Genomic DNA, 25083 nt, shown 5'->3' with positions numbered 1-25083 from the left:
TTTTTGAGGCATGATGACTGAAAAGTTCCGTGTAGTGTTGGACGAAAGCCTTTTCTATAAAAGTTTTCTCGACAGACAGAACGCCATGGTGTTCGATTTTCACTATTTCAATGCCGCGCGCGTATTTCTTTTACCGCGGCAACCATCCTTTTTGTGGGTACTTCTCCAACCAAGAATCTTTCGAAACGAGCTCGTATAGCGGTCCCCCCTATATCTTTCCCCATCTATAATCCCGAGTTGGGCTTTTAGGTTAATAATGTTATTCAGAAAAAAGACCTCGAGTTCGGCATTCTTCCCGTAATAGCTTCTTCAAGTTATCACGCAACAGATCTTCGTTTCTTTTTCTTGTAACTTCAAGGAACACGCCTTCTCAATGGCGTTGATTTTTACCTCCAGCTTGAAGGTCTCCCACTTCTCGATGACACACACCTTCCTTCAGCTCTGCTTCCTGCCATTTCTCCTTGACTACGTTCCGAAAAGACACATCTCGAATCAGCTTCGCGTTATGTTTCCACTGTTCTCACGAAAAAGGTGCCGGTTTTCCTTGGCACCTAATTGAAAACTAACGAGGCAGTGATTGCTAAAGGAAACGTAATCGACCGAGTTACGACCACACAGGGGAAGCAGATCCTAGAAAATGTATATTCAGTACAACCTGGCGTGACTGGTGCCTAGCGAGTGGGTGTACATCAGACACTTTGCACGAGGCACGCAGCACGCAATATCGTCGAACTCACAGTGCCCAATAAGGTTATTTAAACCATAACACTGGCATCTCTGTAGCGCCATCCGTTGGAGCGGCACGCCCTTTTGCAAACACAATTAGTCTCCTAGAAAAATAAGTCGATCGCACTGACAAAACCCATAAATATTTTTAAAAAGGCATTCTGCGCTCATCGTGTTTATTGGGAGCATAAACACAAATTACGCCACTCAGGACTACAAGCGGTGAAATCACACATAACACACCGCCCGGACGGGCATGTCGTAACAGTGTGGACGACAGCAACAACAGCTTTCTTAAGGAACAAGCAGCAACCTGCCGACAAACCAACAGCGTGACTCACGCAGTCTTCATAGCGCGACAGAAACGACCGCAATACACTGTCGGTTTGACCTCACTCTCTACTTTGGTCTCTTAAATCCACGATATTTAACTGATGCTCGGTATACAGTCGGTAGAGCTGCTGTTGCCTACGCCTAGCTGGGAGTCCCCGCACGTTCAGCGTAGCGACACGTAATGAACCTTCAAGAGACACTACCATTGAGCAAGTTACAAACCTCGAGCATAGCGCTCACCTATGTGACTGAAAGGGAGCGGCCGCAGCACCAGACAGTCACTGCTCGTCGTCTAGGGGTAGAGCCGACGAGCCGCCACGGTGTACAGCCGACGACCCGCCACGGCCACCTCTTCGGCATCCCCCCCTTGTTCGCCACCTCTTGTAGCCCCGGCTCAGAACGAGGGCGAGCCGCGTCGGTCGTCACTGTCGCCTCGTTGAACGGTCGCTTGGCAGCCTTGGCCTCGAAGTCCATTTCACCCACGTCTTCACCCTCGGAGGCCTTCGTCGTGTCGCTCGCGTCCGGTGCCTCCTGCGCCGTCACCTTCACTTCGCTCGCAGGTTCGCCACTGAGTTCATTTCCCAGTGCCGTAGGAGTGGTCAACGCCTGATTTTGCGCGACACACGGCTCCGTGCTGGCGTCCGCCCCCGTTGTCTGAAGCTCTGTTGGTGAGGGAGCTATCGTCGTGGGTGACGCTGACTCCTTTGCCTCAGCCTCGTTCATGACGTGGCTCATGCCCGTGTCGTCAGTGGTATGGCTGGCGACGCCTCGGGCGTACGACCGCACGCAGTCCCTTGCGTCGTGCCCGGAGGCTCGATATTTCTCGTACCTAGGCACTCTACACTCACGCCGTATGTGTCCCGAGCGACGACAGCGAAGGCACACGGGCGCGCGCCCGGGAACGAACACAAGTTCTGTGCCTCCTCGGAACCCGAACTGGTGAGGGAGGGATTCTGGCGTCATGCCATCCTGAAGCGCCAGGCGCACGACGACTGTTGTGGTGTCCACGTCCGACAGGCCCTCGACCTTCCACTTTTCGCGGGTCACTCCCTTAACTTCTCCGTAGGATTCGAAGGCTCGACGGGTAGTTTCCACGGGCACGTCAAACGCCACCCAGTGAACTTTTGTCTTTTAATCCCCGCTTGTTGGGGTCGATGGCCAGACACAAGCGGTCCTTCACTTGCAAGTGCCCTGTCGCCAGGAGCTTCTCCTTGGCTGCAGTAGTGTGCAGCATTAGGAGCCACACATGTCCCATTTCAAAGGCGCCCAGGCCCTCCACTTCTTCCCGGACACCCACCTGGTTAAGCGGCCGAACAAAATCTTCTACTCAATACCACCGCCCCCTCCTGCGGTTCAAAGCTTCGCCGGAGGGAATCGAGCGCAAAATAACCGCGTAGTCGCTTGGCAAACCGCGGAAGCCAGCATCACCACGGTTTGAAACCGTCGTTATCATAGTCGCTGAAGAGCTCTTCATCGCACGTCCGTTCGCTATCCCCTCCGGCGATGGAATCCCCTGACCTACTGTAGGTTGAACCGCTTTCCCGAGTCGAAGCCGGGCAGCACCACGCATTGGCCACATTCGCAGCTACTAAAGAAATAGTTCGCGTGCATATTCAACTCGCAGTACGCACTTCGTGCTTGACGTTTGCGCGAGCGATGTCTTCTGCCATGAGAAGGGGGTGACGATTCGGCGACGTCTTCGTGCAAATCGGCTTGGAGGTAGGGCGTGTCGTACGGGATGAATACCAATTCTTTTGATCCGTTTTAAATTTTTCTTTTAAAGGCAGACAGAATTCGCCAATCCCGCGAACGACAATTGTGAAGTAGAGGTCTTACGCCCGTCGTCCGCTGCCACCGCCGTCCCCGCTAGTCCCACGATACGCGAAACGACGCCATGTTGAGAATTACGCAGTGAACGTACAGAATGCTCCCGGCTTTCTGTGCAGCTTTTTTTTTCAATCAACCTAATTGCAGGTTTTTAGAATACACAAAAAATGGGTTTTCTATTTTTTCTATTGAGTGTGTGCCTTGAATGACCCACGACTTTGATTAAATTGTGTGGTTGTGTCTAACCTTAGGAAACGGCCCGTGACCACGAAAAAGAGATTGAGCGCGACTCAAACCGGCCAGTTCTTGCTCGTCGGTTTTCTGGCCGAAAGAAAACGAATTTCGAGCCGCAAATTTTGTTCTGGGTAGTTGGGCTTTCATATGTCTCGGAAAACTAGAAACCTCGGCGAGCATAAATACCCGGTCAGTGTCCCTTTAAGGTGTGCTTACCTCTCTGCCTTTACTTGTACTGCAATCATTCTGCTTTACAGTTCACGCTTTATAAACTTTTGTGGAATAATGGAATAAAGGTTATCCTTAACAATCAATGTACCATGTCAAAGTGCCATCGCACCTAATCTAAGTAACCAAAAAACACTCACGCAGTCTATGAATTCATTAAAGTGTGCGAGGCGCATATATTGCACAGTGTCCCTCCGTTGCAAATCTCATTTCTTTGTGTCCTGTTATGCTACAGTGCGTTAAAAGGGAAATATTTGTTTCCCTTTAGCTCTCAGGAACAAGTCTGTTTTTCTTTTGTGGAGTTTTGTGTTTCACCGTATTGTTTATTGTTCCTTTCGTTTCCGCTTTCATGAGCGTTTCATTCGTTCCAAAACGACTTGCGTAACGACACATCTCTTTTTAGCAGCGCGTGAAAAACTTAATTGTCATTGGTTTAGGGGTTATGTTGGTTTTATTATGCTACCATGTTACCCCAGCCCTCTAGTTTCGTTAAACACCCTAATAGAAGACATATCCCATATTCTAGACTGCATTTGGATTAAATAAATTACACCACCCTCCACTTTCAGGAGCGCCAAGCATTTACATTTTTGTTGTTTAAGAACCGACAAGATACATGTTAAGGACCATAGAGAGCTAAAGTAGCCAAATGGTTAAAATAGCAATTAACCGCGGTGGCCACAAAAACGTTTTAAGGCGTGAAATGATATTGGAATGTATCAATATATGTAAAACCGAATTGAATTAACAAGCAAACGAATTCGATCCGGCTCAATAATTGAGTATTGAACAGGCAGGTTTAAAATTGAGCTTTGATTGCTTTGCTTGAAGGAAGCTTTTAAGACACCATATAATCTGGCCGAGAAAGCGACCTGATATCTCGATTTGCATTATTTTAATTTGCAAAAAAAAAATATAAAAAAACTTCTGGTTGCTGGCATAAATGTCGCGTACCTCCTACGCTTGTGAAGTAGCATTTGCTTTATAGATTCCGTTTCCTAAGTGACCATTTGCGCGCGCTTTCCTCGATCTAAAAAGTGTTAAAACTGTTATTTTTAGACAACCTAATCCACCACAATAAAGCCTGTATACGTTCAAGGTAAACGCATTAGGAGATCATATAGACTGGGGGAACAAACTGGTCATCATACTCAGTGCTTCGAATAAATGTATCTATACGTGTAAATTCTAGTTACTTTACATGCGAAATGTAATTATGTCTATTATAATGCAAGGTTAAATTAATCGTCACCTTTTTTGGTTTAGGTCAACATTCGATATGCTTCTATGACCAGTCCGAATTTGAAAGTCAAATTATGTTCTGTACAAATAATGTCGGTAAGTATAAGGACAGCTTTCTCTATCAAACTGCACGTGTCACAAATAATTAGTTCATTTTATGCATTAAAATTACCGAAAATTGCGATACCTGAGGTAGCGGTTGTCTCCTTTACAATTATCCGAAAAGTGTATAGTATGCAGAGCCACAGCTGAACAAGGGGAGCGTGCCAGCACCCCAAAGCAGAAACCAGCATACGCGCCGACTCGCACGAGCCGGCGCGAAGATTGTCTGGTTAAAGAGAGCGTGTTGTCATTATGAGTACTTTAAATAGAAAAAAAATATTAAAACATGAAGCACGTGCACGAACACAATCATACTCACTCATTCGGCAACGACCGAATGTTTAATTCCGGGCAGAAAATCTTCGCGCGTTGACCAGGATATAGTTCAAAAACGGGGGACGGCCGAACGGAAGGGATCATATTCGGTAGGACAGATAAAAAAATTGTTTGCCCTCCCGATCATAACTCCTTCCCTTCTACCCTTGCCCATGTTATCTAGATGCTGGTCAACGTGCGGAAGTTTCGTGCCATGGAATAAACGCACGCTTTTACTAACTGAAAAGTGCGGCTGTTTATAGACTATCATTTTTGCTTTGATTATTTCTATTTAAAGTAAAATATCGCCTCTTGCCTAAGCTTTAGACGGACGCCAATTCATTCTCTTGTACATCGAACACCCTACCGAAACACTGGTGACCCGGGTGTCCGATCATCAGGAGCCAGAGTAGCGCAGGCAACATCTTCCAACGACGACGGTACCTTGTCCGCCATCCAGCTCCTCTTTCCGTCCTTCTTGGCAAAAAGTCCTGGGGCCGGGTTCTTCCAACTGGAAGCCCAATTTTACTTACGGCGAATCACAACCCATGTCTCCTGCTGCTATCTTGTTGTTTCCGTCCTTCCCTCAGAAGTGGCTAATAAACTGGACGATGTCCTGGTTACGCCTCCTCCTGACGACCTCTACGACTACATAAAGTGGAAAATGCTCGCCAGAAAGACAGTCAGAAGCATCTGGGGTGCCAAACCACCATGAACACCAAGAAGCTGGGCGACCGTGGATCCTCTCAAATGCTTCATGCGAATTGTTCCTCCGGCGCTTGCCCCAAGTGATTGGCATGGCCCTTGCCCCAGCAACGGACCTGCCCATAGATCGCCTTCCTGGGGTGGTGGACCGCGTCATTGCGTATGCTACGCCAAGCCTGTCAAGCGTCACTGATAACTCCCATCAGTGTCCCACTACGCGAGCCCTAGGAACCGACATAGACGCCCTGAAAATTGCTATCTAGGCAGTCAACACAACGGGTAGCAGCTCGCGGCGTCCACCAAGAAATATTTTCACCTTGACATCAAAACCCATGTCGCCATCGCAACCCATCTCGAGGTTGCAGCTCACAGTGACAACGAGCGTTTCCTGTTGGTTCTACCCGGCATTTGGCAACAACGCACGCAAGTACCAACAGCTGTGCGACTGGCAGAAAAGAGATGCGGCCCGTCATTATAGGTGGCAAGTGACGTGCGACCAAAAGCAAGCCGTCTCTTGTTTATTCGTAGCTTTCACGACCTATAGGGGGTGCACTGGTGCCTATCAAAATGCCCGTCATCTGGATGATCGTCATAGAAAAATAGTACGAGGCGGGGTCTGCGGCGCGTAAGTAATCTTTGCTGTATACGAGCAGTGTTAGAGCCTCACTTTATTTTTTCACGTCAAGAAGGTGCAGGGAAGCACCTTTATTCTGAGGCCTTTCATTCAGGAGCTAGGGACCACAATTCTTACACCGCGGTACCACCATCGCTGAAAGTTGCGAATAACGGATCGCGTTTCCCGTCAACGCCTACTCGTCCACACAGGAGCGGAAACGTCCGTTATTTCACCTACATCAGCTGAAAGACGACGCCCACAGACGGTTGCCTCGCTGTATATAGGTCAAATATTCCAACATGGTGGACGTTCTCAGACATAGGATTACGCAGGACATTTCGGTGGGTCTTCGTCATGGCTGACGCAAGCCAGCCCCGCTCGGCTCAGGCTTCCCATAGCAAAGTGGTTAGTTGGGCAAGTTGGTAATGATTGAACATGGCTAAAATTGCGCACAAATAGAAAGGCACAGTTAAGAGGGAAGAGGGAAGAGACAAGAGCAAACTAGATCGAGTGGCTCTAGCGCGAACTCACATCTCGATGTATTGAAGGAAGAAAAAAGAACAGCCCGGGGCATCAGCTCGAGTCGAGGCCACACTCGCACGGGGGCACCCGAGCACGCGAAGGACACACATCATCATCAACCACACCCAAACGATTGCAGAAAGGCGATTTCCTTACGAGTTAAAGCCACAGAAGGATGGCAGGCTGACACAACGCTCGCCTAGGAGGAGGTACCCGTTAAACACTATGTACAATCAGCACGAAATAAAACCCGAACGCCGGAACGCGTGGCTCTTGATACAGGCTGCTCCACCTGGAGGGCCCCTGAGAACTAATGAAAATGGGCCGGGGTGCGAGGGTGCGGGTCCTACTAAGATGAGCTCGACCCTCGTGCGGCGCGTCTGGGAGTTCCGCGTTTCGCCGGTGGCGCGCTGTAAGCGCCGTCACATACGATACAAAAAAGCACTGTCACTCACTTTGTGTATCGGATTTCCAGTGATATCTCTTCAGCGCTGTCATTCATTACCGCGTTGTGTATCGCAAGGGCGAAATGAAAGTTGAAACATTTCGTGCACCCAAGACCCGTAGTGCTTGATGACGTGTCACCGGAACCACGCTGCGGTGATCGACGTGCCACGCGCGGTTTCTGAGAAATAGTGAAACGTCATAAACGCGAAATAAAATTCGTGTGTTCGCACGACCATACCTTTATGAAAAAAAAAAAAAAGAAATGCTGCAACAGACTGACGCGGATGCCTCGGTTTTTATGAGCAATACGCATGTTTTCGTGCGAGGTTATCAGTTGATTCTTAGAAAGCTTGCTGTCGCTCTCTTTGGTAACCACCGATATGCCGGGCGTATCAATTCCGGAGCGGAATACATTCATCACCCTGTCTCAGCAGGACCTATCGCAAAGAGCTATAGCCAGGTGAAGCGGCCGCCCGGTGTCGACTGGGCGACAGTGCGGCGACAGAAAAGCACACCGAAAGACGGCGCTTACAGCGCGCCTCCGGCGAAACGCGGAAGTCCCAAACGCCCTACGCGAGGATTGAGGACATCTTAGTAGGACCCGCACCCTCGCACCCAGATGCGTTTTCATTAGTTCTCAGGGGCCCTCTAGGTGGAGCGGCCTGTATCGATGGCCACGCGTTCCGGCGTTCGGGTTTCATTCCGTGCTGACTGTACATTCGTTTTTCGGAACTACTAACACTCGTACCCGAATCGTACATAAAATGCAGGAGTCTAATCACAAACATAAAAAGTAAACTTAAGTCCCAGGATTACTTAATTGCAATCAGTTTCGTATGATGCACATTTAATGACCTCAAATACTTTTAGGAGATATTACTATGAATGCTCACAGGAATAGCCTCGTAAATAATGTACAGTCGGGGACAAAAGTCTCCAGGACGTGCGAGCTGCGGCTGAAACGCATCGCTCTGCCATCTGCCGGCGGGTCGCCTGGTTTCGAGATCACACAAAAGCGCATGCGCGTCCTACTCTGCCTGCAAACATGTCTGTTTTCCCGCTCTTCTGCGGCACAGTGACTAACTCGGAATCGAGCACGTGGTACCGCCTCGGAGATAGCGCTGGCGGCTGACGAGCGTCTGCTACACATTCCGAAACTCGAGATACCGCCTGGGGCATTTCGCCGCATTTCGCCGTGTCAGTGCACCTTGCTTTATAACCAGTTGAGCTTATCGCTCAGTTGAGATGCCGTGACTTCTTGCTTGATATGTGCCATGTCAGTAAGCGCAATTTCCGAGGCGGTACCACGCGCCCGATTCCGAGTTAGGCGCCGCGCCGCAGAAGAGCGGGAAAGCGCACATGTTGGCAGGCATAGTAGGACGCGCATGCGCTTTTCTGTGATCTCGAAACCAGGCGACCCACCGGCAGATGGCAGAGCAATGCGTTTCAGTCGCAGCTCGCGTGTCCTGGAGACTTTTGTCCCTGACTGTACATAATATATTTGTGGTAAGATGCGTCTAGAGCGAGATTTTTTGTTTCTTTACATTTTTGTCGCTTGCAGTTTCAGAAATTTATTGGATTGGTAACTGAATATTTCGTAATACCAAGTTCTCTTTTTCGAGTTCATTTTTGGACTTGTATATAAGCTCTCCTAATGCACCTTTTGAGACAAAGCAAGGAATGCTGAATAATAATATTATGTAAGATATAAAGTCTGTATGATTCCCTTTTCAAAAAGAGCTTACAGACAGTGATCGGTTTTTAAGACAAAATCCTAGTTTGGCTATCAGAGCTCATACTCAGCCGAGTACAATGTATATACCAGAGAGCCACCCCATCACAACCCAAATCTGTTTAATGGGGAATTTCACAAGGCCATGTCCTTGACCCTACACTTTTTGCTGTTCATCGATGATCTCGTTTCGCATATAAGCTCAACTCCTGTGCTATAAACAGGCCACCTCACGCTTGTTCAACCAATTAACTCGATAAAAGACTATGACGACCTCCAGAAAGACCTAGAAACAAAATACATATCTGGACTACCGTAAAGAAACAACCCTTTAATGCCAGAAATCCAAATCGCTGTCTAGGAAGACGCCATACCCACTTCCCTTCTCTGGGATCGACGACGAAGTTACCTAGCGAAAGGACTATAAGTGCGCAGGTGAGCTTGTGGTATACCTAATCATGTCGATTGACAAATGAGACTGTGGTGCAGAAAAAGAACTAAACAACTTCTGGTAGAAGAAACAAGCACAGAAGGTAACGTTTCAACCTCAGCTCAAGGTTTTATTTCTCAAGCATTGTATATGCACCTACAAAGCCACTGTGAACCACCTTCTACGCAAAGATCTCCTATGTTGGAAGCATTTTCAAATGCAAAGTGCTTAGACATTCACAAGAAACCAAACCGTCCAACCCACAAAACCATCATTTTCAACCACCTTCTATGGAAAGATCTCCGGAAATTAAAAACAGCGCGGAAAGACGAGGACCAGACAAAGAAGTGACACGGACGTAGCGCTGTTTTTGTCTGGTCCTCGTCTTTCCGCGCTGTTTTTAATTTCCGAAGTATGTACCAACTCGCCCAAGCCTCAACTTTAGGAAAGATCTCCTATATTTAAACCATTTTCAAAAACAGATAATACATACACTTACAAGAGACCACGCGGTCAATCCCAAAATATAATGCCGTTACCATCAAGGACGAAGGGAGAGGGTTCCGGAACCTACATCTGGGTGACCCCAGGAACACGGCGACTAATGCGCTTTGTTCCCCAACCCGGGAGCGGTGTTAAATATTAACACCGCTCCCAAAATCATTCTCCTCCTCAAAAATAAAGGAAACTCGAAGGTGTTGTTTACAATCTGATTAACTTTTTGACGTGACTTCCCAGTTGCACCGAGGCTGGGCTTATGCAGTTTACTGTAGGCTTTATCATTTTTCTTTCTTTCACGACTGTCTCGATATCATTCTGCTCTTTCTGTATAACTCCCGTCTCTGACCAGTATGGAGAACAATTGTTGCATTCCGGAATGTGCTTTGCGATTTCTGAGTTCGATGTTTTTGGGCTTGCATTGCTCTTATATTCTAACAACCGGTCGTTAACACATCTCCAGGTTTGTCCCACGTACTTGATCCCGCATGCTAACGGTCTCTCATACACCACACTCTTTACGCAAGGAACCGAAGGCTCCCGATGTGCCTTCTGGTAGCATCCATGGTTGCCCTGAATGGCATCAACCTACTCTTTTTAGAAATACAAGAATACTAGGTCTACAGAAAGCTGAGTTAACCCGCCAATTTTTGCGGGGAAAATGAGGTCAATGACCTGGTGTCACGTCACCTATGAACAAATTCATTTTCTCCGATAGATTTAACAGGAAAATTAACGTGACGTGACCTCAACAGCAACTCAATTCCCCGCTAAATATAGCGCGAAAAATGACGTCACATGACTAGGTGTCACGAAGCCTACGAATAAATTCAGTTCCTCCGCTAGATTGAGCGGTAAAATAATGTCACGTGATCTTAAGAGCAATTCAATCCCCCCTAAATTTAGTAGAAAAATTGAAGTCATGTAACCTCAACTCGATATAATTTTCCTTGCCAAGTTTAGCGTGGAAAATGACGTCACATGACGGTGTCACGTCATCTATGAGCAAATTTAGTTTCTCTGCAAGATTTAGCGGGAAAATTGACCACCTATGCAGGAGGAGGAGGGGAGAGGATTAGGAGTAATAAATAAGGAGGAGGAGGAGGGAAACGGAAGAGGAGGGGAGGAGAACGGGAGGAGTAGACGAGGAGGTGAGGGGGAGAGGGTGCGAAGGAGTATGAGGGGAATGCCCTCTCCTCCGTACCCTATCCTCCTCCTCCTCAAGAGCTGCACTCTAATTTCGCATTACAGATATCGTTGTTTCGACCGTTCTTAGTGCTCATCGCGAGGGAGTTTTTTCTGAGCTACTTTTCGCGCCAGAGGCAGTGGGGCAATTACGCCGACTTAGTATTCGCAGTTGGACGTTTTGTATTATGGAGGTCGTATTGCCGTGCATCGCGACGGCGTCGTAGGTCACGCACACGTTTTCCCTTGATCAGCCAAACGTATGTCAATGCCGTCCATCACTTGGATAACCAGCTCCAGCAGCAGGGCGAACAAGAGTTTCTGAAGCGATTGACGACACGGTTTCTTGCGGTCACGAAGGTTGAGTAAGCCTGCACTGTAGTATGCTTCGATGTCTTAGACCCTGTAGTGTACCGCTGAGACGATACCAATCAAATTTTCTTGAGACGAAGTTCGCTGGGGCGTCAAAGACTAGAGCACCGCCTTGTGGCGTCTGCAAAAGACAAAAACGTTTGTATATGATTTGCTTTAATGTAATTTGATCCGAAATTAATGTTTTTTTGTTGTTTCGACGTAAAAAGTTCAAAAATTCTGCAAAGTAAAACTAACACAGCGCGTAAAGTTAAAGAGAAATTTCGATTTATAAAACGTTCGACGCTTTAAAGAAAGTGTTAGCGAATAATCATTAAAGAATATGAAATACGTTCACAAATCCCTGTAATACGAAGGTAGAGCGCAGCTCTAGAGGCACGTATTTTGATTTCGCGATATACCGTGCCAAACAATATGAGAAAGAAACATATAGTATATATATGTACAAATAGAGATCCCACTCCTCGCAAAACTGGTTCTGCACCCTCCTCCTCTTCCGTGTCTTCTTCCGCCTCCTTTGCCCCTCCTCTCAAAGCATGATATAGATTCTATTTCGGCGTGCTGTTTTTCAAATGACCTACTCTTAAATGAGTCAAAGACGAAAGTTATGTCCTTTTCTAGGAAGCGTGAAATTCTGAGTTTTCCCTATGTATTAGATTCCACCAATATTACTCGCGTTGAGGTCATCCGTGATCTGTGCGTTTTTATAGATCCTGCAATTAATTTCAATCATCACGTGACTACAATTACGAATGCTTCGTTTAGAGTGCTGGGAGCCATTACACGAGTGACACCGGTTTTTCTAAACCACTTTGTATTTTTCGTTTTTTTTTTTTTTTTTTTTTTTCACTGGTGCGTAGTCGTGTTGAATATGCCTCAGTTGTCTGGAACTGTACTGGAGTGACAAATTCAGGTGTAATTGGGAGTGTTCAACGTAGATCTCAAAATCTAATTTTAGTTGATTACCTTACAAAAAATAACGGCAATTTACTCGCAAAAGTTTCCACCGTAAATCTATCGCTGATTGCTAAAATTAAAAATATCTTCAAAATGATAGGCAAAATAAATACAATTATCTTTAAATACAATTTTCAAATCGGCCGAAAATGACACCATCAATATCACGCCACCATTGCCGGTTCAGGAACGACATCTACGGAAAAACGGTTTGTGCACCATCAGGTTAATGGAGCCTAGCTGCATTTTCCATCCTTCCACCTTGCCTTCTGCTAAGCATTGGCGCGACCTAACAGATGTTCTCCCGGAATTGGGACTGTCAAAATGGTACCGGCACGAGTGTCCCGATACGACGACAGTATCGGCAGGGTCGGAATTGTACTCGCATGACTTTCCCGATCCGACGTGAATATCGGCAAGTACCATGTGCTGCATGGGCCTTGACGTTTCCATATTTACGCAAATAAGTGTATACACTTTCTACTCTCTGACTTATGCATTTTACAGATTGCGAATAAATAAAATTATGCGCCCTCCTCCCGACATCACGGTTGTGGCACATTTGCTATAACACAAGATGAGCAAGCCTATACATCGACATTTGGGGGAGTTTTTTTTTTTGCTCCTAAAATTTTGGTTTAAGAGAAGTTTTAACGGGTCGCATTAACTGACAATTTTTTTTAAATATTTTTATGCTTTCATCTAAATTTTCATAGGAGAGACGTTTCATATGTATAAATTGTATTGCATTTTATTATATCGTACTTACCTTTGAAATACTACTTGATAGCAAAAGTTGCGATATTTATGCACTTAAAGAAACATTAAATTCCAAAATACATTTTCAAATGCTGTGTCTAACAAAGGAAAAAAAAGAACTATCCCCGAAAAAAAACAAAAACGATTAAGCAAAATGTACGACGCGAGACTTGTTTTGAATTAGGAAACTGGGCTTCTATTTTAGAACCAACTACTCGAAATACAAGCATCTTTCGAGATCGGTGTCAACTAAATGATGCGTCGTGTCGTAAATATTTAAAGAAAGTTAGGCCAGGGAAACTTAATGTTTTTATGTTCATGTTATATCCCGGCACTTAAGTATGTTTTGGTGAGTTCCGTTTGCTTTTAAACACAATCGTATTCACCAGGCGCGAGTAGCGCCTGTTTAACCACCGACTGGCGACGTCCGACTAAAAAGATCACGTGGCGAGCGATATAGTCGCCGCTAAGTGAGCGCTTGGTATTCACCGGTCGTGTTTAGGGCCTAGTCGCCCCGACCGACTAAGAAATCGATCAACAAGTATTAGTCATGGCGTAGGGTTAGTTTAGCCTGTGTTTAGCGGGTGACTAGCGGCTCAGCGCCATGGCCGACTCGTATCACCGCTGATTGCCAGCGCTAACAAAGCACTTACTCTGTCTCGAAACGCTGGGGGACACATGTAGAAAGAATTGGAGGAGCAAATATTGTGTAACTATTCATGTTCAACCGCATAGACACCGCTAAAGCGATCTCAGCGGGGCGCTGCACGGCGAGAAAAAAACGCATTTATGGGCACTTCCATATTTGTTTATGTCGCTGACAATGCGGCTTCCGTATTTCTTCCTTGCGTTTTTGTAATTATTTTTTTGTAAAACTCTGTCTCGGGCAATTAGTCTCTCACTGTAACTTTTTTCTTCCTGATAAACGTTTAAATATTAGTTTCTATAAGACAAAATACCAATTTACGCAGCGGCGTTTAAGTACGCGTGCGCGTGACCTATCTTTTTATGCCACTTCCGCTGCTTAGTTCTGACTAGATAGTCACCCGCTAGCTTCGCGCTCGTGAATACCGCAGAACTGGTCGATGCTTAGTCGCTGATTTTTTCTCTTAGTTCGCTAATACTTACTCGCGGTACTAGTTTTAAAACAGCGCTAGTTAGTCACGACTGGTGAATACGGCTGATGGACTGAACTCGTACAGGCGCACATAACCTCCTTTTTCTTAAACTCGTGGCTAAAATGTCGGTGATAGCAAATTATGGGAACCAAATGTATACCAAAATGTATTGATAAACACACAAATATTTCTGGTAGTGGTGGTTTATTCCTAATTACGTTCTTAAAAAATTTCCGCGTATGTAGAAAGCCCCGGAACCAAACGCCGGCGCAAGTGGCGCGTTTTTTGACAAGTGTTGTGCTAGTCCAAGGCGTACCGGTCAAACTACATGGTGAAGTTTGTACTCCACAATCACAACCCAGCTTCATAAATATATTCCATCTGCTGTAGTGCCAAATTTGGCTTTGAGCCGCTCGCAAAATTATACTATTTTTGTAATGGGGTGGCGGTGTTAAGTTTCAGGAGCACTGCACAATAGCGACGTTTGTTCCTGGTAATAAGATAATTTCTCAATTTGCTTTGTCTAAACTCCTTTTTAAATCTGCTACTTGATTGATTCCACAACTCAGGCCACGACTTCGCCAAAAGGGGCGTTGTGTTTTTTTTTAATTTTTTTTTTTTTATGAAAGCATTATTTAAAATTTATGACATGGCTCATAAACGTCCTCATTAATACGCGCAAAAACAAGCTCCCGACTTTCCTAGCCCTTTAAAGGTGCGTTCTGGTTTAATCTTTATTTTACGTTCCAGAAAGGCCTAAAGAAAAAGTTGTATGAATTAATAGAGTATGATGGCACCTCCTATCTCGACGCCAGTGCTACACTTTTCAACCTTAAAGAGGAGATACAAGAGACATCATACGAATCATATGATGCTGTCCTTCTGTCAACAAAGTAAGTGCGTTCGTCAGTATCTTTAGATTTGATTGAAGGTTTACGAGGTTATAATACAACTGTTCATTGCAAATGCATTTTCCTCCGTTTCAAAATGGTCAGTCAAATTTTCAGTTTCATGTTCAAATTTACGTTCCTTACAATGTTCAGGGTAAGCTGTTTCTTAAAGCTGCCTAAAAAGACCAAAGAAACGCTCGAACTCAATATCATTAGAACTAAGCAAGGTATCGCAGCTTTCAAAAAGAAAAAAAGAGCGCACCTGAGCCCCGGCGGCACCGCGTCTGTGGAGAGATAGTGCAACCAGCCTCTGCTGCATCGCGCGATGAGAGCGCAGCAGAGGTTGGTTGCACTCTCTCTCCACGGGGCGCGGTGCCGCCGGGACCCAGATGCACTCCGATAGCAAACCGAAACTTAAGAATCCCCCCCGTCCCCTCCCCACTACACACGACACACGAACACTCGTACGCTCCCAAGGACGGGAGAAGGTCGAAGGTCGCCATTATCAACACGCCGGTCAAGTGACGTACAACTGCAGACTTGTACGTAACGCGTTACAAGTAATTGATTACTTGTAATCAATTACAGTTAAGTGTAATTTTGTAACGCTTCAATTACATTTGTCAAGCTGTAACGCTCGGAGTAATTCAATTACTTTTTTCTGTAATCAATTACAAAATCGATTACACAATTACCAATTACATTTTTCATCCCACAATTTTTTTTTCTCACAAAAATCAGCATAGTCACTCAGCCATGGAGCAAAAATGATTGACATTTTTTTAACATCTAAAAAAAATAAAACTAGGATTAGTCGTCAAATCCTTTTTTCTTTTACGCCACGCTCTTCTACAAGCGCGCCACCAGCCTTGGCTGGGGAGTTCCGGATCTCGTTGCAGATTGCTGATAAAGTCGACGGGAAGCGGGAACTCGCTATTGACTTTTTAGTGGGCTTTGTTCCTTAGGTCGACGCGTCATCTACAGGACAAGGTCCGAATCTGAAAACAAAAAAAGGATGAGCATCGTACCGGCGTGCGGTCGTGTATCACTACTGCGTGGTGCACGTTAAAGACCCCAGGCTAGCGGTTGTACCGCACTGGCTAAATTGCCGATCTACAGCTGGGAGACTCGTCGCCCCTCTGAGGCAGACCAAGTTCTAGGCTGTATAAACACACACACAACCCAATTATTATTTAAACAAAAAAGGAACAATAACCAAACAAAATTGTGTACGCAATATTTTACTGTGTATTTGTGTATTTCTGTCATCGCAATAAAAAGTAACGTGAAAGTAACTTGAAAAGTAATCAATTACTTTGGAGTAATTGTTCAATTACTTCTGGGAGGCAGTAATCAGTAACGGTAATCGGTTACTTTTTTTACTGTAGTAATTGTAATTGTAATCAGTTACTTTTTTTCAGTAACGTGTACAAGTCTGCGTACAAGCAAACATTTTGTTTTCTCTTTTTTTTTTTACTCTCTTTCTTTTCAGTTTTCTCGGTGGCCTTCTTTTTGAGTTCGCATTTGTCTTGTATTAGCACGGTGTTGCCATGGATGACGATCCGGGCGCGGTTCGTTCTTCGTTGTTCATCTAAAATGTTATCTGAAACAGCGACGACGATCGTATGAAGGCATCTAGACACTGCCCCTGAATGTGCTTTTTCAGTGGAGCGTGCCGTGCATCAAGTGTGTCGTTGCGGATTTTGAGTTCGACATTGGGCTAACAAGAAAGGTTGGTCACGGGGAGACGCAGAGACGAGGCTCGACTTGTTCTCAGTAACTCGGTTTTAGCGATTGAAGTGACCATTTATTCTGACTGCGAAACTCCGGCGTTGAAAGCGCGTCTTCTACAAACTCTTAAGTTTCATTTAGGAAAAAAAAAGAAGTGTTAGTATTTGGAGATGTTGCGTTTGGATAAATGCTCATTTTTGGCGTCAAGGTAAATTACGTGATTGGGACTTGTGAAATGCATACAGATCATTTTTGACGAGATAGTTGGGTGAAGTAGAGTCAACACATTCGTTAACTCGCATCCGCACAACGCGCGAAGCTCTATCATTTAATGTCTGAACGTTCGTGGCACATTAAACAAATTAGCCAGTTTCGTCTGACTTTTGTCAGCAATTTCAGCCGTGCCGGGCTGTCTCGCCGATCCCCAAGACGAGCGAAATATCACCCGTTCTCCTGGCGAACATTCCGTTTGCCTTCGGGGACTAAATCATACAGATGCACCCTGTCTGAGGGGGACTAATGGCTGCTTTTGCTCGCGCAGGCCTATCGGTTAGTCCCAGTCGAGCGCAATTAGTCCCCAGCTTTTGCGCACGGTACCTAGCTTGAACCAGATGGTCCTTTCGGGGAGCAACTGGGAGTTCAGAGGACCAAATGCTGCCGTTAGTCCCTTGAGGCCAACTTTTTTCTCGGAGTGTGTGTGTGTGTGTGTGTGTGTGTGGATATATATATATATATATATATATATATATATATATATATATATATATATATATATATATATATATATATTGGAAGACTGTTGATGAATAGATGGGGTTTATACAATGAGCGAGGAGCGATTACAGTGGTGTCGCCAACATAACGGTTCGAGCAACGGCCGAGCACAGCACGAGCTTCTAGCGCTGCACGAGATCTGCGGGCACCGGTCGAAATCCAGCTTCCTCTTTCGTCCTAACAGGTACCTCCCCTTGCAAAGAGGGCCGGTCCACCGGCCCTTGTGTTTAGGGAGCTTGTCGGTGGTAGGGTTTGAGGCGGGCGATGTGGACGATATCAGTAGAAATGGTGCGGTTGTTTCGTGGCGGAAGTACCGCAGTTACTTCGTAGTTCGTAGGTAACAGCTGGCGAGAAATACGGAAAGGGCCTCGGAATTGTTTTTGGAGCGTTTCGCATTTTCCGGGCTGGCGGGACGGTGTCCAAACAAGAACCTCTACACCGATATTGTATGAAACTGGAGGGTGGTGCTCGGGCGTGACGAATGATTTGTTGATGTTGTGATGCAAGCGTGCGAATACGTGAGAGCTGTCTGACTTCTTCAGCACGGTAGAAAACGTCTTGGGCGCAATTATCGAGAGAAGAATCTTCTATATATGGCAACAATGTGTCAGTGGTAGATAACGGCTCGCGAGCATATAGGAGATTATAAGGGGAGTAACCAGTAGTGGCTTGACGGCTGGTGTTATAAACATATGTAACGTAGGGCAAAAAAAAATCCCAGTTATCCTGATCGTCAGTAATATACATGGACATCATATCGGCTATAGAGTATGATTAAATCATTCTGCCAAGCCATTCGTTTGGGGATGGTAGGCGGTCGTGATGTCATGAATAGTGTTTGCAAGGCGGCAAACCTCATGGAGGAGGTTTGCAACAAAAGGCGTTCCTCGGTCTGTGATGATGGACTGGGGGGCGCCGTGTCGGAGAAGGATGGAATGAAGAAAGAAATCGGCAGCATGAAGGGCCGTGGCGGTCGGGAGCGCTTTGGTTTCGGCGTAGCGTGTTAAGTAGTCGATAGCTACGATGATCCATCGGTTTTGGGCTTGTGACTGGGGGAAGGGCCCCACAAAGTCAATTCCAATGCGCTCGAATGGGTGGTTCGGTGGAGAAAGGGGTCGGAGAGGCCCAGTAGGTGCTGTTGTGGTCTTTTCTTGGTCTGGCATGAGTGGCATGCGCGAACATACTTATTTATGGTACGGTGCGTGCCAGTCCAGAAGAATCTAGAGCGTATTCTGAAATACGTTTTAGCAAAGCCGAGGTGACCGGCTGTGGGGTCGTCAAATTCGCTTGAATAATTTCTTTCTGTAAATGTCTCGGAACCACAAAAAGCCATTGTCGTCCGTGGGGCTCGTTGTTGCGTCTATAAAGGACATTATTCTGAATAATAAAGAGACGGGCGCGTCGTTTAGTGCGTTGAGTACAGGATGTTGCGACGCCTTGTAAGTAATGAATCAGCGGTTTCATGGAATCGTCAGACAGTTGCGCTGAAGCCATGTCGACGTTATCGAGAGCTGCTGTAGCATGTGAGGTCTGGAGAGAAATGGTTGTATCGTCAGCAAGAGGACATCGAGATAATCCGTCAGCGTCGAGGTGTCGTTTCCCTGATTTGCAGACGACAGTGAAAAGGTATTCTTGAAGCTTTATGGATCAACGACCTAGACGTCCCGAGGGGTCCTTGAGGCTAGCCAACCAGCAAAGCGCGTGGTAATCAGTCACGATACGAAATGGGGATCCGTACAATTAGGGACGAAACTTGGAGACAGCCCAGATGACGGCTAAGCATTTTTTTTGATAGTCGAAAAGTGGCGTTCGCCTTTGTTAAGTGTTCGGCTAGCATAGGCAATGACACGTTGCTGGCCATTGTGGCTTTGAGCGAGAACGGCGCCTATACCGTGGCCACTGGCATCGGTGCGTATCTCGGTGTCGGCACCTTCGACTAAGTGGCCCAAGACTGGACCCGACGTTAATGCTGTCTTGAGTGCTTCAAATGATGTTTACTGGAGTGGGCCCCATTCAGAAGATGCGTCTCTGCGTAGCACTTGATTAAGCGGCTCAGCGATATGAGAAAATCCGGAAATACACTTTCTGAAGTGCGTGTATAAGCCCAGAAATGTTCTCAAGTCCTTGACATTTTGTGGGACCGGGAAGTCGGACACAGCTCGTGTTTTGTCTGGGTCTGGGGGTATTCCATCTGCGCTTACCAGGTGACCGAGCACTTTGATTTTCTTGGCGGCAAAAATACATTTTTTTTAGTTCAATTGTAACCCAGCGGCACGAATGCAGTCAAGGACCATCCGGAGACGAGATAGGTGGTCGTCGAAGTTTGAAGAAAAGACAACAATATCGTCCAGGTAACAAAGGCAGATGTTCCAAGAGAGGCCACGAAGGAGAACGTCCATCATGCACTCGAATGTCGCAGGCGCATTACAGAGCCCGAAAGGCATAACGTTGAAGTGGTAAAGGCCTTCAGGTGTTATAAATGCTGTTTTAGGCTTATCAGCCGAAGTAACTGGAACTTGCCAATAGCCACTTCGGAGGTCCATGGATGAAAAGCACGACGAGCCTTGTAGCGTGTCAAGCGTATCATCTATCTGGGGAAGTGGGTATACGTCTTTTCGAGTCACTTTGTTAAGGCGGCGATAGTCGACACAGAAGCGCCAGGTACCATACTCCTTTTTTACGAGAACGACGGGCGACGACCAGGGACTAGAGGAAGGCACGATCACACCTTTGTCCAGCATGTCAGTGATGTGATTTTGTATCAATCTTCGTTCTGCAGCGGATGTTCGGTATGGTCTGCTCCTGAGGGGCGGGGAGTCACCGGTGTCGATATGATGCTCCACAAGTGTGGTACGGGTTAATACCTGGTCAGTGAAATCAAAGACACTGCTATAAGATGCAAGAAGAGTGCGCAATTTGAGACGTTTGGCTTGGACGACGGTTGAGGCGATCACCCTCTCCAGTTTTTTGGTGACGTTATTTTCCGCAATTGGTCTGGTATGAGCGGCAGTCGTGGAAAGTGCAGCCAAGTTGTGTTCAATATGCACTTGGAGGGAGGCAATGCGCGTTCTTCGGGGGAGGATTTGAGGATGGGTTGAAGTGTTGGTTATCCATATGTGACACTTATCGTCTGAAATGGTGGCGAGAGAATAAGGAATCACAATTCCTTTTTTCTGTAGACAGGTGTGAAGAGGTTCGATGAGAGCGACAGTACTTGCGACTGGGTTGGCGATGACGAGAGTTGCAACGGCTGCCGACTGGGGCGGTATGAGTAAATCATGTTCAATGTGAAGATCGGCTAGTGGTGCTTCAAAATGTTCATTACTGTTCTCTGAAGGGCTGAGATGAATTTCACGATTCGCACAATCAATGAAGGCGGCTGTTGAAGATAAGAAATCCCATTCAAGGATGACGTCCGCGATGCAACTTGTGAGTACAGTGAACAGGATAACATATCGACTGCGGCCTACCTTCACTGACGCGGAACAGTATCCAAGCGGCTGGACCAATTCACCGTTACCGATACGTAACAGGTGTCCACTGGAGGGGGGCGTAAGTACTTTGCGCAAGTGTCGTCGGAGGCGTTCAGGAATACACGATTTGGCTGCGCCAGTGTCTATAAGAGCATGAAATTTTGCCGTCCAATTTCCGCAGTTATGTTAGTCGGTCCTACAAACGGAGGATTTGCCACAAATTGTGCAGGTGCAGCCTGACCTCCATTGTCGATGCAGGCTGCGGTGTTCAGTTTGACTGGTGGGAGGTCGAAGCCACTGCGTTGTATGGCGCACCGTGAATTCACGAGGGCGCCCACCTAACCATTCGGCCAATCTTGGCCGCGACACGATCACATGGTCGTGTTGCCGCGGGGTCGATCGGGATCTCGAATTCGGCTCCCGACGCGCCGCTTTCTCTCCTAGCCACTGGAGGGCGCTGCAGGCGCCCCCGTGGCAGGCGAGGAGAAACCTCCTCGCCCATCGAGAGATAGATACTGGGTGGGGCAGGGGGCGAGAGGCCTCTAAGAACTCCGGACGAGACCGAGACACCGAGACGCAGGCACTGGCAGGCAAGTGGGTGGCGACCGGATCTAGGATATCGCGGGACGCGAGGCCTAAGGACATTCTTTGTGTTTGGCGTTGGTCTTAACGTGCGTTTGTAAATATTTGTGTGATGTCGCGTGTATTTGTAGTTTAGGTTAAGTGTTTTGTAGAGTTGTATTTTATTGTACGAATAAACGGGGAGCGGAATCCCGCTCCCGTGAAAGAACCAGGCTGGACTCGGTTGGTTGACGGACCACGTGGGAAATGGCGAATCGGCGGCGGTACGCGATTTCCTACAAATGGCGCCCAACGTGGGGCAGGCGAGCCGTAATTACGGTCGCAACGTCCGTCGACGACACTGCGTGGAAGTTCACGCGGGGCGGTCCCCCTGGTTGGCGAGTTTATACCGCGGCACTGCGAAAGTGGGAAGGGTACGTCCAAACAACTGTTCGAGATGGCCACGGGTAATTTCGCCCTCACGGATTTAATGTTTTTGGCCGACGTCGCTACGTCGACGGGGCTGGCGGAGCGGAACGGCGCGGCGATGACCGCAGCGCCGAGTCCGGACACGCCGACGGTAGCGCCGGTCGTGTTTATGCCGCAAAGCATGGAGATGTCCCGTGAATCCACGGCGTTGGTTGCGGCGTTCGCTCAGGCCTACAGAGCATGCAGAGGCAAACGCCGCCGCCAAGAACCCTCATCCGCATTCCGGTGCCGGAGTACAGCGGACACAGCGATCGAGCTCTGAGCGCGACCGACTTCTTGCTGGAAATCCAGCGATATCGGAAGGCTACCGGCCTGACAGAGAAGGAGACGCTAGGCAGAGTTCTGCCGGTGGCTCTTGTAGGCCCAGCAGCCAGGTGGCATCGCCTTGTAGGCGAGTCAGCCGGAACACTCGACGAGTTCACGGCCCACTTCCGACAAGAGTTCTTGCCGGCAGACTACCTGCCAAGAATGCGCAGGGAACTGGAGGAAAGAACGCAGGCTCCCGCTGAGTCCTTCGGAGAGTACTTGCGGGCAATGCAGGAACTCCTGCAGATCGCCGATCCGAATGCTACGAACCAGGAGCAGGTCGAGCGGGTGGTGAGGCAGGCGCATCCCACCTTCTCGCGGTATCTGCGTGGGCGCCCATTCGGAAGTCTGAGTGAGCTCGCGCAGGAGGCGCGCAGGGTTCAGGCCGACATACTGGCGGAGCGCAGGTACCACCTTCCCCCAGCACCAATTGACACGCTCGAACCCCGATGCGCGTGGCAGGGTCCGGTGCCACGTGGGTATCGACGGGGGGAGGCCGCAATGGCGGAGGCCAGCGGGGAGTCGAGCGGGAATCCCTGGGAGCTCACGGATGACGCCTTGGAGCCAGGATCGCGCCGAGGAGGGAGCGCGGCCGTCCACGCGACGGAATTCCGTCCGACCGGCGCACCACGGATCGCCGCAGCCCAGGAGCAGGCTGCCGCCGACCCGCTGCCACAAAGGGGTGAGCGCATCGGACGTCCCACTGGGGAGAATCCTATCCCAGGTTGGCGAGGCCGCTGCTTTCGGTGCCACGAAATCGGGCACTATAGGCGCGACTGCACAAGGGAGATTCCGGGAAACAGAGGAGGCCGCCGATAAAGTTATCGGCGGCGAAACCGACCAACGAGCGGGTCCCCGACACTCCTTCGACCGTGTGCGTGCCGACGGCGTATCGAGTCGGAGCAGCGACAAGCACCGCGGCCCCATTTATTTTACTGACGGTGGCGGGAAAGGAGTTCGCAGCTCTTCTGGACAGCGGGGCTAGTGCGTCGCTAATTGGGGACGAGGTCCTCAGGCATCTCCAACAGAAGTCCGTTCGGGTGAGGCATGGGGAGACCGCGTTCCAGTTGGCTTGTGGGTCGACGACTTCGAGGGGAGCAGTGCGTCTCGTGGTACGTTGGAATCAACGCGCGCAGAGACAGCGGTTCGTCCATTTGGCCGGGCTGACAGTGCCCATCATTCTGGGACGGGATTTCCTGGCCCACACTGGCATCATCATTGACGTGGCAAGTGGCGGGTACCGAGAGGGGGAACATGCGCCCCTTTCAAGTTTCCGAGAGCGCTCCATGGGGGCCATGGCGGCAGCGCTTGGAAAAGCGACAGAACAGGAAAGAACCGACCGCGACGACGCCATGCCCATGAGTCACCCAGCTCCGAGCTCCGCCGAGCACTGCGACGAAATGGGCCACCCGTTGGCCAATGCCGATGGACTGTCCCGACCAGAGCGAGAGAGGTTGGCGGCTTTGCTGCACAACTTTGACGAAATGTTCACCGAACAGCCGGGCTGCACTAAGCAGGTGCAACATCGCATTGAAACTGGGGACGCACGCCCCTGGAAGTCCAATCCGCGTCCTGTGAGCCTGGCGAAGCGAAACGCGATAGATGCCGCAGTCGATGAGCTCCTGAAGTCGGGAATCATTCGCCGGACATCAGGACCCTGGGGATTCCCGGTGGTTTTGGTGCCCAAGAAGAACGGAACATCGAGACTCTGCGTCGATTATCGGCGCTTGAACGCGGTGACCGTAAAAGATGCGTATCCATTTCCGAGCATCGAAGAAATCATCTCGAATCTGGGGAAGGCGAAGTATTTCACTACCCTCGACGCAAGCAAAGGCTACCTCCAAGTGGAGATGAGCCCGGGCGACGAAAGCAAAACTGCATTCGTGTGTCACCGAGGCTTGTTCGAGTTCAATCGGATGCCGTTCAGATTAACAGGTGCACCGATGACATTTCAGCTGTTGATCGACGGGGTGCTCGGAGATGCCAAGTGGCAGCACGCGCTCGCGTACCTGGACGACATCATTGTGTACTCGGAAACTTTCGAGGACCACCTTCGTCACCTTGAGGACGTGTTGCGCAAACTACGGATCGCCGGCCTCACACTAAACCCGACTAAAGCCCAAATTGGAGCTTCTGAGATCAGCTTGTTGGGTTTCCGGATCGAGAGAGGAAAAGTTTCCCCCGACGCGGACAAGTTGCGGGCGATCTTGGAGTTCCCAGTCCCTACCGATGTCGGGGGAGTGCGCCGTTTTCTCGGCATGATAGGATACTACCGAGCCTACATCCCGAACTGCGCAGCCATGCAGGCACCCCTCACGCAATTGCTGAGGAAAGCGGCTCCCTGGAGCTGGGAGGCGCCGCAGGAGGAGGCGTTCCTCCAGCTGACCGAGGCCTTGGCGCGTACAGCATCCCTCAAACTGCCAGACCTGAATAGGCCCTTCACGATCCAGACGGACGCCAGCGACCAAGGACTCGGCGCGGTGCTCTTGCAGGAGACAGGGCGAGAGATCC

At 48.4% G+C, this 25083-nt stretch overlaps 1 protein-coding gene across 1 annotated transcript in view; it reads left to right on the top strand.

Moving 5' to 3' along the window:
• LOC121837810 overlaps positions 1-25083 on the top strand; it is a 151618-nt gene that overhangs the window by 38800 nt on the left and 87735 nt on the right. The window contains exons 7-8 of the mRNA XM_042293628.1: positions 4615-4686; positions 15099-15241. Coding sequence (XP_042149562.1) covers positions 4615-4686; positions 15099-15241 — 215 coding nt within the window. The remainder of the gene's footprint in view (positions 1-4614; positions 4687-15098; positions 15242-25083) is intronic.

This window comes from Ixodes scapularis, unplaced genomic scaffold (genome assembly GCF_016920785.2).
Source record: "Ixodes scapularis isolate PalLabHiFi unplaced genomic scaffold, ASM1692078v2 PGA_scaffold4__175_contigs__length_147842914, whole genome shotgun sequence".
In the NCBI taxonomy this organism is placed as follows: Eukaryota; Metazoa; Arthropoda; class Arachnida; order Ixodida; family Ixodidae; genus Ixodes; species Ixodes scapularis.
The sequence above is the reverse complement of the archived record's forward strand: the minus strand, read 5'-3'. Positions and strand labels throughout refer to the sequence as shown.